The 16,288-nt window shown below is 36.0% G+C and overlaps 1 protein-coding gene across 1 annotated transcript in view; it reads left to right on the forward strand.

The window, feature by feature from the left end:
- The window catches only part of DCDC1 (doublecortin domain containing 1), a 333,033-nt gene that overhangs the window by 151,654 nt on the left and 165,091 nt on the right, over positions 1–16,288 (forward strand). Inside the window, exons 12-14 of the mRNA XM_054699296.1 lie at positions 9,354–9,455; positions 12,582–12,745; positions 15,691–15,816. Of these exons, the coding sequence (XP_054555271.1) occupies positions 9,354–9,455; positions 12,582–12,745; positions 15,691–15,816 (392 nt within the window). The remainder of the gene's footprint in view (positions 1–9,353; positions 9,456–12,581; positions 12,746–15,690; positions 15,817–16,288) is intronic.

Below are 16,288 nucleotides of genomic sequence, written 5' to 3' on the forward strand. Positions count from 1 at the left end.
ATTTGGGGGAGAAGAGCCTCTTAAAAATTAGGCCTGAAAATCGATACTTATTTAAAATAAGAAAGTCACCACAAATGGAGATTCACATCCTATCTTCTGAGATTTTGTTTTAGACAGCATATCAGAAATACATAGAAATACTCCCTCACTGCTCTCTGGCTCCCCCTCCCCACTTAGATAGCTCCCAGCAACTTCCAACATGTTCAGGAGCCAGAACAAGTAAGGGTCCTGAAGCTTAACATTCTTTAACTTTACATAAATCCTCTATGGCTGGGAGCCAGAGAAATATAGTAGAAGGGCTGTGATTTGGAGACATTTGTAGTTTATTTTTATATTGTTTTGTTATAGTGTTATCTTATAGCATAAACTGTGCATCTAACAGTTTTCATTCCACCAGTGATGGAATGAAAGATTTTAAGTGAATAATCCAGAAAATCTGCACATTATCAAGTACATGTTGTCTACAAGGCATTATGCTAGGCTCTGTGGAAAGACACAGAAAAGTCCAAAATACCTTCTTAGCTCAAGCCCATGATTGTTTTCATTAGAACAACCAGAATAATACCATATACCTTTTGAAGACAATGAAATTACTATGTCAGTCTTTTTAGCTTTTTACTACAATTTCATCACTTAGTTTACACTCTTGTCTATATTTAGAAAGTGGGCTAATTTGGTTGATGACAGAAAATATAGTAACTTTTATTGGTGAGGCTCTCTTGGTCTTTCCTGTGCTGTGGCTACTTGAATTTGCTCTACTAAGAGCACCATAAAGCCATTTGAGATTTGCATTTTATTTTGTGGTAATTAGAAAAGTTTACTGTTCTCTAACGATACATGTTAATACGAAGCTTATATAAGTATTCAGAAATCTATGGAACAGTTAAATGGATAAAAGGAGATAACTGAGATCAGTAATCCTAAAATAGTGGCAAGATTCTTTTTGGGTGGGTTCTAAATGCATATATTATGTCCTTATTTCGATGTACATTCCTTGATCTTTGTCTTTCTGTTTAACTGCTTTTCCTGTAGATGTGTTTACACTTCTGAGGTGCTCTGTTATTTTTACCTAAGTTATTTGAGTAAACAATGGGAAAAACAGATATAGGATAGGTTCTGATACAAGTTTGAAACATGCTAACTTGATGTTCTTTTTTTAAGGAGTAGGGCTAGGTAGTGCTTTTGAAATATTCAAGGTAACTATTGTGACTTCAAAGTGCATTCATTAAATGTTAGGCAAAATATGATGGGCAATTGTCATATTAAAGGCAAAGAAACTTGAGATGCTATGAATACCTTCCAGCACCTCACAGGATAGCTGTTAGCAGTAGGTACAGAAATCTCACCTACTCTTTTTCCAGAGCTCTTTTCAGTCCTGCCTTGTTTTTCTTTTCTTCTTTTTGTGACATGGGGAGCAGGGCCTGGGGTGCCAGTGTATTTACCCTAGTCTGTTTCCTGATAGGCATTTGCAGCCAGGTATAAATCTCTCTGTGCAGGATGATACAATCTTCCCCTTCAAGACCTGCTGAAGAGAAAAACTGTGTCTGTATCAAAATCAGGGAAGAGCAATTGGTGGGGCATCAGCTCTCATGCAGAGTCGTTGTAATGAGACAGGCTTTCTCTGCACAGTCCTGACAGCCTAGAAGGTGCCCAGAGAATTGCCAGGTGGGCAGTCAGCGGGGAAAGTCCACGGGCCAGAGCTGGATTACTGTCCCAGCAGTTACTCGAACTAAATGCAACCACTGAACCTTACTGCTGCAGGCACGCTCTCTCTCTCGGGGAGATTGTCCTTCTCCATAGCAGTTAATTTGCTTTTACCTCTCAATTAGCTTTATCACAGAGTGTTTGAGATGCTCCAGTCGCTGATATTCTCTTCCTACATATGCTCCCGTCCCCTGGATTGCCTACTGACATCTATGTTAGCCCAACTCACCATGAATATTATTAAGCAACAATTTATCATCTGAATATGGAAGTAGATTCAGATTTTCTACTCAGTGCAAATGAAGTAATGATGCATTTACACCTACTTAAGATACCTACAATTTCAATAATGTCTTATGACAAAAGTAAATTATTTCTTAAAATAAAATGCACTTCTATAGACAGTAAATTTTTGTATAAGTTTTAGACACTGAGTACCCATTCATATTAGGGGGGAAATATGTTTACAGTCATATTTGATACAAAAAGAAATGAAATAGAATTAAATAGAATTAAACATGCTTTCTACAAAGAAATGAATAGGATCTCTGAAGCTGAGAATTTTGAGAAGTTGCATGATTTGGTTCAAGTAAAGTCTTCATTTCTCCTAGTAAAATAGAATTTAAGGGATGTGACTTTGTTTTCTCATCAAAATTTACAAAAAGCCATTACACTTCATGCAAAGAAATATGTGGACCCTAGGAACTTCCAAAAACCTTTATTTACCAAGTTCTGGTATGATTAATCATATTGTATATAGCTACTGACAGGATCCAGATACCTGATATTTTAATCCCAATTAAATCAAATTTTAGGTATTAATTAAGACAAGTGAGAGCCCTGTTTCCAGTTTTCCTTGAAAGCTTCTTATTAATAAAGGGCTTGTTGAAATTACTTAGCTTCAAGCATGAAAGGCAAGCAAATTTATCTTACCACTGCTTTCTAGGTAATTTTGAACATGTTCATATGTGGACTAGTGAGAACTGTAATTGGATACAAAGAGAATATGTTTGCAGAACCATTCACTTTGTTGGGATATTTTCCTTTGTCAATAGATGTAGAAAAATTGAGTGGGAGAGAAGTCCTTTAAAACATATTGTAACGAAACAATGATATGTCATCATAAATGCTTAAAGAAAGGGAATACAGGCCCACCCACCATGAAGCAAATAAGGGCTACCTTGTGGGACTCTTCTCAGGCCCCTTTTCCCCTTAGTCCATTCTCACCTGCAACCCCAATTCAGACTGCCAGGTGCACCAGGTTCTTATTACCACCTTTTTTTCTAAACATGCCCCTAAGAAAAAGGCATTCCATACTTTCTTTCAAGCTAAGAGAATTTTCATAAGTTGTTTTTTTTTTTTTCCCTTGGCTTAGTGTTTGTCCCTGGAATCACTATATAAAGTAAATGAAAGTCTCCCCTGTGCCAAACCAGGATGGTGGGAGCCCCCTGGTTTGATTCACTCACTTTTCAGGTTTGATTCCCACTGGGGACTAAAATCTCCCACTCTCACCCACTAACTACTAGTCCTGCTCCAGGTCCTCTGAGGGATTCCAAAGAGCTGAGGCTGAAAATCACAGCCTCAAGGATCAACAACCAAAACAGCTGAATGTGGGCCTCCCCTGGTGGCATAGCGGTTGAGAGCTGGCTTGCAAGGCTGCCCGCAGCCTCTGCAGCGCCAGTTCGATCCCCAAAAAACAAACAAACAAAAAAACCCACAGCTGAATGCCATTTTCTCTGAGAGCTGAGGTATTATAATTGTGACAAAGGAATAAATCTCTTACCAGGTATTGGCATAGTGAGAGGGGAGTTATTTTGAAGTCAGTCTGTTGGCTCACCCCCAAAATCCAACTCTTTAGGCAGTTACCATTTATATCCTCTAAGTGGTAAACTATGCTGTAACTTACAGAAGAAATGTAAAACACCTCTTTTAAAATTATTTTCTTAAGTCTGCCTTTTCTGGCCTTTAAAATCTATTTGATTTTTTTGTTTCATGAACCATTTGACTGATTGAAGTTTAACAATTATACAATTTGTTTTCACATAAGTGCTTTTTTATTTTGGGGTAAAATACATTGGTCATTCATAACCTGTTAAATACTACTTACAGACATTTGTTAGTCATTTGTTAGTCATTTTCCCTATACGTATTATGAACACACTAATTCATTGTTTAAATTTTCATTATCTAAGTCCTATAATTCTTATATTTGCTTGTGATTATCACCTTATCTGAATTTTAAAGTTAAATATGTTTAATGTTATTGTATATTATGCATTTGAGAAAATACAGAAAATGGATACATTAAAAACTGACTTGTGAAAAGTAATTAAAAAAATTGTCTTGCAAGTCTATAGAATGAAAAAAAATAAAAGTAAGTAAATTTATTTGATTTAGTGTATATAAAATATTCAGTTAGTGCTGGGTTTCTGTCTCCAAAGGTGGCTTTGAATTCTGACTGGATAAAGATTTTTTCATGACTAAGTAACTTCTCACATAGGAAAAATAGTTCAATTTTCATGTTCTTTGACTTAAGTAAAAAAAAAAAAAATACTATGAAATTCTTTCCTATGCCATTAAAAATTGTCATATTATTAGCGCCTCTAATACTAGATGTCTGATTACACTTTGATATTTGAAATTGAAAACATCCTAGGACTTGATTTCTGAAGATCTCCCTGCCCTTATGAGTGGATTTGGCTGGGGCAAGTCATTTAACCTCTCTGAGACTCACCTGTAAAATCCAGTTGCTCTGAGTATTGAGTGATTTGATGTGTGTGATTATGAGTCCAGCTCCCTCAATTACGATGCACGTGTATTGTGGATACTGCTGAGATTCCCTATTCAGACCTGAGATAACCACCCCTCTAGCCCATCCCCACCCCTCCAATTGCCACAGCTACTTCCTATGGACAGTTGTCTTTGGTACAAAGGATCTGCTTTCCCAAGATTAGACCCACTTCTTGGGAGGGGATCGCTTACATCCAACATTTAGTGGGCAGACAAAGCAAAGGCATGGCTCTTTTGCCTTCATTCTGAACAAGGCTGAAGGACCATCCCAGCTCTAGAGCTCCCACTAGAGGCTTCTGCTGCAACTGCATCACATCCCATTTCACCTTACTCTGCTGCCTCCTCTTCTTTCACCTCACCAGTTGCTGCTGACAATATTCCCCAGTAAACTTCCTGCAGGTAAATCTTGGTAACAAAGTCTATTTTCTGGGTACCACAATCTAAAACAATGTGCAGGTTAACGTTATTTCAACATGTTTAGTTATATTCACTTAAAATATGTCAAATAGTTTTGTGTGGCTTTTCTGTATTCCTTTTCTTCACCAGACCTCTACTAGTAAATCCTGTTACCATAAGGCCTCCCAACTTTTGGCTGCATGCTGTGGTGTCATTTTTCTATTACTGCCTCTTGACAGCATTGCATCCCGAGGCATCTGAAGCTTAGGTGTTTGGCCTTCCACTCACGCACAGAGGAGCTTCCTGGGTGGTCTGCCCGGTAGTTATGGAGGGTTTGGGAACCTGCTGTTCCCCCCACAGCTAGTTCTTAACCAGACTTATAGATGGCATTAAAAGCTGGGCAGTGGCACCAAACTAGCCTTACAGAGTCCTTAAAGGGATGTCATAAATATGCCAGGCAAACTCATCAGAGAATCATATTAGCTCAAAACTTCCCATTCAGGTAAACATTCCCCAGTTTTGTTTACTATTTCCATAAAATCTTCACAGTAAATACACAGCACTTATCACCTACTACCCTCTCAAAGGTGTATTTACCATGAAGTAGATGAAATTTAAGCTTCAGTACTTCTTCCCTGTGTAGCCCCCTTCCAGAGCCCTGGGAGAGGCTCTGGTGATTTAGTCACATGGCCACATGTTTCTGTAAAATATCCCAATGTAATATATTTTAACTATAATTGGTTAAAACCATTGTCTCTTTCTATACTCCTTCCTCTCAATCACACTTGCCCTTGCACCAGGTGGTAATTAAGGGATCCAGGCATTTTTGAGGTCTGGCTAAGAGGAAAATGAGTTTGGGATACATTGAATTGGGTGAAATGGGCTATAACTAGTGGTTTACAGTCACTTTCCTATATAGTCAGCCATCCTGATGTGGGAAGAACTTCCAGAAAGACAGCTACTCCTTGCTAGCCAGAGTGTATTGCTTCCTGATTGTGCACTAAAGTGCCCAGCACCAAAAGTATGTGGTGAGTGGAAGAGAAACATGTAAAATTAATAGTCAACTTATTTGTAGAAAATTCTTCCATATTTCACAGCTCACATTGTAAAGATACCTAATTATGATTTTCTCAAATTTGACATCTATCCTAACATTTTTCATGCAATCAAAGACAATTGGGCCAAAAAAAGTGTACTGGGTAGTTAATCAAATATAGTGTGACTTTTATAATGCTTTTGCTATGTGTGAGCCTATTAATACGAGTAGTCATAATTTCTTTTCTCGCTTTATTTATTTTTAAATATTTATTTATTCATGCATACAAGAACTGGGGTGTAGACCAGAAATGTGGGAGGTGACAGGATTCACCAGAGAGAGTGGGGAGCAGAACAGGCAGATCTACTGAAATACACTGCTGAGGGGAGCAGTGGGTGAGACAGGAGAGGTCTGCTGTGCCACGTGGGTTGCCCCCTGGCCTGCCAGGAATCGAACTCATGCTGCAGTGGCTGGAGATAGCTTGATAGTGCTGTGTCTTTAACCTCTGCACCACCAGGAAGGCCTCTTTTCTAGCTTTAAATGAATATTTTGTATCTAGTTTTACATTTGTAATTTTGCATTCTTTTTTTTTTTAAAGAAGTCCCATCAAATTGTATAAACTTCAGAACTCCCAAAATGACTCATGCTCTATGATTTACTTCATGTGTATTGTTCAATAACAGGAATTGTATTGCATTGGCTTAAGCACTTCAACAATGGTTGGCATATGGGAGGCACTCAACAAATATTTGTTGGATGAATGAATTGATTACTTAGTAAATTGCAGTGAAATGTAGGTGTTACTTTAATTTAACCCTGTTCAAGAATTGCAATATTGACTTGAAGAAAAGTGAAGACTAAATAGTGTGTGCAAACTACCCTCCCAAAACTTAGTACTTTTTATAAATAAATGCACAGAAGTACATTCTTAGTCTTATGTGTTTCTTCAGTAGTTGTTAGCTACCATGTTTTTCAAGAAGGTTAAACAGTTTTTAAAGTTCTACTTCTTGGGACCCAAGACTAGCCCCAGCTGACTTTTTGCATCATCCTGCTCCAAGGTTGAGAATTTAATTTTAGAAACAGGGAAATGAGGCCATGCACAGGGCCACTGGGAAGCCAACGCAGTAGTTGGTTTTTCTTTTTCTTTTTCTCTTTTTTTTTTTCAAGATTTATTTATTTATTTATACAAGCACTGGGTACAGTCAGAAGCGCGGGAGGGTGAGAGAATTCACCAGAGCCAGAGTGGGGAGAGCAGAACAGGCAGATGGGCGAAGTACAATGCTGAGGGGAAGGCAGGAGAGGTCTGCGTGCCATGTGGGACCCTCGCCCTGCGGCCGGGCATTGAACCGGCGCTGCAGAGGCTGCGGGCAGCTTCACAACCTAGCACTCAACCGCTGCGCCACCAGGGGAGGCCCAGTAGTTGGTTTTTCTTAAGTCAAGAATCAGACAGCAGAAAATTATTTTCTATTTTTCTCTATCTAGTCAAGTGATCACAGAAACTCTGGATAAAGAGATATCTTTGTTCAGACATTGGACAATAGAAATAAAAGTACTCATTACAAAGACAGAACAAAGTAATATAACATTTGGATTTTTTAAGAATGTACATAGTAACGTAGACCTAAAAATTAGAACTGAATCTTAAGAAAAGCAGAATCTCATAAGATTTCAGTTGGAGAATTTTTATTTTGTAGACATACAGAAAATAAAACCATTATATGAATGACTTCTCATAAAAGGAAAGGAAAACATTTCATTTAAACACCTACTCTTAAACACAAAAACACCTCTTTTTGAGAACACATTTCTGGACATGGAAGGGAAGACTTATTGGAGAGAGTGAAGAAAGCAGTGAGCTAATGAAGGTCTGATGTCTTGACCAAATCCTATTTCCTTCTTAGTCTGGCAGTAAGCACTCACACTGCTATTTTCTAGAATATTACTTGCCGCATCTGATTCCATGTCTTACAAGTCTTGACAAAAGAATATCAATGAGTTCTCCAAACTGAGACAAGATTTGTCAACTCTAACTTTACAGAATGCATACCATCTGGAATTGCACCATCTTTGCTAAAAATCTCTGTTATTTTGTTCCAGATTAGATCTCTTAAGTGATTGTTTAGATGATGATTCTCTTCCCGCATTGCTTTGCATAGGCTTGTAGGCCACTGTTGGGTTTATAAAATTCTTTGTGAAAGCAGAAAGAGTTCTTGCTCAGAAATTATATTTTTACTTACAAAAGAGGCTTTAAAAATACCCACTGGGAAAAGATACTGCGGGGTATGAAACATCATTGTACCCAAGGAAGACAACTATACCACCTCCACTGGACAATCAGGACCACAAAAAGCACCGAAGGGAACAAACACACATTTCTTGAGCATATTGCCCTTTAAAAAAAAAAAATCGTGTGGTTTTTTTTTTTTTTTTTTTTTTTGACAAAAACCTAAGGAAGTGTTGTTGAAGCACGTTATTTCTCAAATGAGGCTAGGACTCATGCATTAACTTTCAAACCATCTCAGAAGTAGAAAAGATAATTTTCTATCTTTTTAGACAAAGTATTCTCCCAAATTGTATTCTCTAGAAATAAATAGAATGGCTACATTGCTGTGTCAGAACATGAGGAAAAGAACTTTTGAGAAGAAAATAAATGGAAAAGCCAGAACTGAAATTATTCGTCAGGCTTGCCTCCCTTCTCAGCTTGTGAATGGCACACCCCACAAGGACACTCAACATGGTCCAAGGGAGGTGTTCACTCCAGTGGATTTCTCCTGTCAGGACTGGTTTCTTCAGATTCTTCTAACCTGAATATTTGCTAACCTTTCCCCCCACATTGAGTGTGTTGCACCATGTATTCTCAATGACTTGTTGCGTATATGTAAATATGCACTTAGAATGGATGGCTTTCATCTTACTATTATGCAATAAATCTGTCACATTCAATTTTTTTGCAGTAAGATGAAAGATGAGTTGAAAACTTACATATTTTAAATATAAACCAATCTTTTCTCATGTAATTTGTGGCTTCATGTTTTTCAAGAAGAATAATGTGAGCTGGTTAATTGATTGCTAGTTGACCTTCTCTTGACACTTTGTCCCATTTAAACATCCTCTGTAGTTAGTGATTTCCCCTTTAAGATCCATGTGTCCTTCTAGTTTCAGATTTGGGGAAATGCCTGTCAGGTTTAAGACACTAAAACCAACAGGAGAAATAAGGAACTTTTTTGTACTGTTTTAGTTTCATTGCCACTTACTACTTGCATGTATTCATATAGGTGACCTTGGTTTGTACCGTTTCCATATGCAGGACTTTCTGCTGAAGGAGTACCATGCAAAGTCAGGACTACCTGCATTTATATATGATGTATGGGTATGTGTACATCAGCATATGTATTTATTTGTGATTTTGAATGCATTTATTTTTCAGATATTTGAAAATGGTAAAGACACTGGAGAGATCTCTCTTTGTATCAGCAGAAAAGATTTGGGGTCAAATAATCCAACTCAAACTGGAGATATGATGGAAAGAGTAAGTTTACTGACTATGACTAATTGTCTTCCAAGTTACTTCTAGTTAATTTAGACAATCACATCTTTGAAGTTGTTTTGAAAAGATCAGTCATTTGCTGATCTGTAAAGGTTGATAGTTTTTAGCTTGATTTCCAAATACCTTAGGCTCTCAGCTTTAGTATAATTCCTGGCCTCTTAATAGCATCTTAACCTTAACTATGCTTCTTCAATTGGAAATCTTTCTACTCTGGACTCTGGGATTGCCCTCTTATTTACCCTTATGATGTGATATTCAATGAAGGGTATATTCTGGGTATAGGGTATTTTTAATAACTACGCTAACCTGCAATCTTGGTCTTCTGTGCTCATGGGAGCAAATCCAAATAGTTTATCTTAGGAACTCTTACCTTCACCTACTTTCTAGACATTTGGAATGTTTCTCGGGCAAAAACAGCACCTTGAGGGTCTTTACTTTGGGTCTTTGTCTCAAATAAAAGGATACTGAAGCCCTGTTGTTTACAAATTGGGTTTATGCACCTGAATGCATACCAGTATTGGGGACTGTTGCTTGCCCTTTGTTTAGAAAGTTGCTCCTTTTTCCCCCCTTCAGTTCAGTACCTTCAGACTTACCTAATCTTGGTGGTATCTACTGCCTTTGCAGTAGTCACAAAAGTTGCACAGAGTTAGGACACTCCTCCAATCATTAGCTGGGTCCCAAAGAAATGGAAATGCTACCTTGATTGATTAGGGAGAGAAGGAGCCAGATCCTTGACAGGTTTCTTTTTACCACCACGCCCCTTACTATACAAATCGCTATAATACAAGAACCTTCTAGAATTCACCCATCTTCCCTCTTTTCACATTTGAATATTTTGCTTTAGGGTTCATTTTAAAATTGAAGATAATATTTTTATTGTTATATATAAAGATAATATTTTATAGAAAGTTTTATAATATTTCATAGAAAGTTCGTTTTTTACATACTAAAATTGATCTGTGCTTTGCTACTAAATGCAAGTAAATTTGGGGGAAAATCTTGCAATTTGGGGCATGATAAAACTCTTCGGGAAAGTACTCTGATACCCAAGCGTGACTGTTCCCTTGGTACTCGCTTGTCTCAATCACCGGCCTAAGATGTTTCACACTCTTCTGAGGTCTCTAAACAAATTCTTATCCTATAAAGAACTGGTGATGATAGCTTTAAAGATAAATGGGTGAAGATTATCACAATTTTTGGTCACCATAACCCAGCCCTAACCAATGACCTAGAGATGAAAGGCACTGAGGCCTTTACCTCCCGTAGGCTGTCGAATGCTCATCTTTGAACACCTAAAATGCAGTCTGTCACCAAGTTGAGAAAATAGAGATTACAATGCAACTCCTGGGAAAGTGAATTTGGTTAAGTGGTCAGGTGTTCACATCCCTTCTCTACCACACACCCCTGTTCCTTGTGTACGCATTTCTCTCCTGGATCTAGCCTTAAATCTTTCTTTCATCTTTTTCCCCCATACAAAAAGGTGATGGCTGTAAAACAAAATCACTGTGATTTTTAAAATGATCAACATTACATGTCTTCTGAAATAATAGCAAAGCTACAAAAAAATAAGCGGAAGGACTGAGACCACACAGAAATAAATGTAGGGCTTTGTAAACACAATCTACAGATTTCAAAATATGCTTGTGGGTCCAATGATAAAACAAAACAATGCATATTTTTACTATTCTAATAGTTTTGCCTAAGGAGAATCATCAATAGTCAGTATTCGTAATCAGTAGTCAGTTAGCTATGCTGGATGAGAAGTATTAACTTTAATGAAATGAAAAATGTGATTTTTCAGCCTTTCTGAGGCTAAAAATTTGGTAATGTAGAACTGATAAAACAAGGTAGATCTGATGTAGTTGGAGTACAATTATCTCTAATCAGAGCAAAGCATAACTCTTAGTTACCAGTTGAAAAAAATACCTTACTTGGTGAAGGGTTTATAGCCGAAAGGTAAGAAAACCCGAGACAAATGACAGGATTGAATTTTTCTCTTCTTTCCTCTTAATTTAGCATTTCTCAATGTACCTTCAATAGGAAATAATAGGAGCCAAAAAGGAAAAAAAAAAAAAAAAAAAAAAAAAAAGGCAGCCTGAACAGCAGATAGGCAAGAAAAGGCTACAACTCCATCTGCATCCCTGCCGAGATTACAGAGTAACAAGAAATTGAGAGACACAGGAACTGACAAGAGAGAGAAGAAAAGGAAGCCTGTTAGAAAAACGAGGAAAGAAGAGAGTGATGGATGGTGTGGGCAGAGAGCAGGCAAGAAAGAGCATAAACCTGAACACTCAAAGGTGATAGATAACTCTGAAAAAATATCGTAAAATTTTGTATGCAACACAGTTAAGGTTAGATTTACTTTAGATTTGAAAGATGGCTAAAATTAAAAATATCTTGATAATTTAGAGACCCTAATGTTAGAAATGAACTTTGGAAATGCTACTATTTCAAATATTAAATGACAACATTTCATACTTCACACTTCAATTATGTCTTATTCACAACTTGAAAACATTCATTATTGAAAGTGCTTGCAAGCTTTTACAGGGCCCTTAATTAAATTACATCCAGGAAGAGTTCTTCTCAGTGAGCCGATGTAGACTGAAAGTCATTATTTTTGCAATCCTATAAGTGGTTGAATTACTCCACCATTGGTGATCTGAGGTTAGCTGGGGATGGGGAGATTGCTGATTGTAAAACTTGAACGTGCTCTGGAAGGACCCTACCCTAAGATGTGTAGCTCAGACAAGAAAAGCGTAACCCTTATCAAAGAGGCTCGTTCCCGTGTGTAGAAAAGCTAAATGCTCTTTCTGTAAGACTGTCACATCTGCTTTCAGTCCCTGTGCCAAAGGGTCAGAGCTCAATCACAAGCCTGTGGCACCCCCTGCTGGTTAAAAGCCCGTGCTCATTTTGTTACTTTACACTGAGCTAAACATTGCCGTCATTTCACACTTCTTTTAACATTCTATATGAATTTAATTATCATTTGTTTGGACTTCATTTGTTATAGAGCCTTTTTTTTTTTAACAGATGTTCACAGTTTAGGTTATGTCTTCTTTCTCCTCCTCTTTTTCTTTCTTTCTTTTTTTTTTTTTTCACCAACAGTTACTTCTCAAGATTCATCAAAAGCTTCAAGATTCTTCCAGCAGCACACCAGGCCTCAATTTTTCTTCAGCCCGGCTTTATGATGAGCATGGTCAAGAAATTAAGAATCCGCTTTTGCTGAAGAATGAGCAAAAAATTTGGGTCTCTTATGGTAAAGCATACAGGTAGGAGCAAGGTGTTTATTCTCTGTTCTCAATCTTCTTAGGGACAAGTTAATTTTAAAAGGAGAGTTGAGAAGCAAGTAATACCCCTTATGAAAAAAATTACTTTTAATTCAAACAAAATTTTAGGGGCCTTTTTTTTTTTTGCGTGTGTAAGGCAGTATTGTTTGTGGGATATGACATCTTTCTCTCTCTCTCTTTCTGACTTTCTGTCTTAATGCCTTGTCATAGTTCTTGAAGTCTGCCTGTCAGCACAGCAAGTGGGATTTGTTCATGTCTGAGTAGTCACCTTAATGATAGCAGATGGAAACGCCACGGGGGGCGCAAGCCCATCACACTGTCATTGTCGCACACTGCCCTGACCTGCTTCCACTCCTCTATTTTTTTGTCCCTTTTTAAAGGAGAAATGGATGGTAATTGAAAAGGATCTTAAGCAAGATTTATGAAGCTGTAGACAACATGATTCCCCACTATCTCTCTATGTTTTCACAAATAAAGTCTTAACCTTTTAAGCACCAATGACAGCACAGCTAAAGATAAATTGGTAAAGCTTGTAAGCCCTATCCTATCAAAGTTATATTCCTCAAAAGCGCCTCATATTATACCACAATAATTACTGGTTATTGCTGAGCATTGTGTAAATTTTAGTAGATTGGTAAATTCCTGCATAAAATTATCTGCATTTCTGAGAAAAGAAAAAGGTTGCAGTCTATAGGCACTGATGAACTGGGCTGTTGTGTGGACTAGCTTGGAAATGTATGCATATTTTGACAGGACACATCCAGATGAACTCTGAAACTGCTTGTCAGGAAACTTAACATGCTTTTCTCTGTACTTTTGATTTTTTTAAGGCTCTTTATCTTTAGGACAGAAGAGGGGACATAATTTTGCTTGTAGATTATAATTGATCATATATTTATAATGAAAATAACAGAACTAGGAGATGATTGGATTTACTATATTTTCTTAGAGTCAAAATTTCAAACCATGAAACAAATCCACTCAGAACTCCATGAAGGTTTGGGAAGAAGTTGGTAGGTTAAGTTGCAGATGGCATACTATAAAATCTTACTTTGTCCCAATAAAGTTAAAATATTTCATAATTTTTTATGCTGTGTAGTTTTTAGAATTAAAAAATCTGTAAGGACTGGTGCTTTATCCATAGCAGATTTTCAAATGTAATTTAATTACAGTGTGAGAATTGTTTTACAATGATAAAAACGGTGATGAATTTTAAAGTGGCAAGATTTCTTGAATAATTTAGCAAGCTCTTCCAGTGACAAGGAAAGGATTGAATAAAATGTGTGTCATTGTTATTTCTTCTTAATATCTTTGTTAAAGTGAAAACAATGACTAATTTTGATGTTTTTAATGATATTTGCTACAACATGGTGTTTTGATAAGATCAAATACTTATTCTTGGTTAATTGGATCATATTCGTGGGATAACTAGTAAAATGCTAAGTATTTGGAATTTACTGAAATCAACTGAGGATTGTATCAGAGGTGTATATATTTGTTGCTATTTTAATGTAATAATTTTTTTTTCTAGGTTTGAGTCCAGTATAAAACACTAGAGAAAATTACAGCATTTTTCTACTATTGGAAATTCTAAAATTTATGTGAAAAAGTTATTTCCATCTATTTTAAAATACATTGAGAAAATGTGCAGTATGCACTAAGATACTTATTTTCAGGGATCAATTCTAATGTGAATGATATTTGTTGAGTTCAGGCTACTCATTTTCAAAAGATGATTTTGCCAATATCTGCTTTTATTTTAACTCCTTTAATTATTTTTCCCTCAATTTTTATTTTGAAAAATTACCATCTACAGAAAACTTGAAAGAACTGTGCAGTGAAGACCTATATATCCTTCATTCTGATTCACCAATTTAAAGAGCTACTACCTTGTTTTACCTTTCTTATTTCTCCCTTCTCTCTCTTTTAAAATTAATTTTAAAAATTAATTCCAGAAGATCATTAAAGTTTTACCCCTAAATGTTTCAGTCACATAATGAAGACTAGGTTGTTCTATATCACCACATCCTAATATTCTAACACCGTAAACAATGACTTAATGTCATCTACTATCAAACTACCTAAAATGTATTTTATAACTTTTTATAATCCAATATCCAAACAAGTTTCATATATTATATTTAGTTATTTTCTTTAATCTGGAATATTCCCCCCACCTTTTGTTCTGTTTTTTATTATATTAATTTTTTGAGGAGTCAGGCACTTTTCTTGTAGAATGGTTCACATTTCTGAATTTGTCAGAGTCTTTTTCTCATTATTATATTCAGTTTAAATGTTTTTGACAATAATACTACATTATTGGTTGAGTCCTGTAGTTCTAAAGTTAAATGTAAAGTCTTTGCCACCATTTTAGGGGGAAAAAAGGCTCATATTTGATAGAGTTGATATTGCTTTTATTTAAAGATCTATTTTCCACTTTATTGTAATTCTCAAATGATTAGATTAATCTAAAACAATGTACTCCATGAAGTTAACCTAGATCAAATCAGGGTAATATTTAGTGAACTCCCCAAAAATTATTTGCAGTCAAATGTTAAAGATTCATTTATCAGTCTCCAAAGATTATTGTGGTGTATTACATTATACTTGCAGTTACACATGAACGAATGAACATTATATGAATGACAATTGTTTTTCTCAAGTAAATACTTTGCTTTTATTATTGAAATTGCTTTTTTTAATTATACATGTCATGACTATTTTTGACATAATATCCAAATAAATTAAAATGTGCACTTCACATGTCAGTTTAAGCTATCAACAGTAGTGTTATGTAATAGGAAATGTATTTATGTATTTTATTAGGCATGATATTGTGTGTTTTAGCATTTTATCATTTATTTGTGCTCAAATTTCAGTGCTTGTATAAATTTTAATATAGCTTTAATTTTTTTCCCATTTTTCAGATCTCCACTAAACCCCATTTTGGGTTTGACCTTTGACCAAGTGACTGCATTTGCCAGACATGGTATTACAATTGCATATAAAACCTTCTTGGATCCTAATGCTGTTCTGCTACCTGGATGTGACAAGTAAATTAATATGTGCTTGGTTAAAGTAGTCTACTTCACCTAATTCAGGATTTCCCAGAGTGAGAGATTGAAACATTAAAAGATGTACTTTGAATTGTCTTAAATAAGTATTTGTTCATTTTATTGACTTGTTTCATCATGTAATGAGTTAGTTCCTAAAAAAAAAAACAAAAACAAAAACAGCTTGCCATTAACTTTCCTCAAGTTTAAAAAAAAATATGGGGCATTGAAAAAACTAATGTCTGCTTTGCAATTTTGTCTGAAATGTAAAAATTGTTTTTAGTGGATGTCTCATAATTAATAGTTTTATATGGAATTATTAATATTTTAAATAATGTGGCTTTTTTGTCTGAGTGTGCATATCTAAGCATTTTATTTGATGATAATAAATTGAAACCAAAAGCAATATGCTGTAGGTTTGGTGGGCTAGAAAACAGAATAACCCTAGTTTGAGGACCTGGGCAAGCATCCT

This window comes from Talpa occidentalis, unplaced genomic scaffold (genome assembly GCF_014898055.3).
Source record: "Talpa occidentalis isolate TD23 unplaced genomic scaffold, MPIMG_talOcc4v2.1 talOcc4.3, whole genome shotgun sequence".
Taxonomy (NCBI): Eukaryota; Metazoa; Chordata; class Mammalia; order Eulipotyphla; family Talpidae; genus Talpa; species Talpa occidentalis.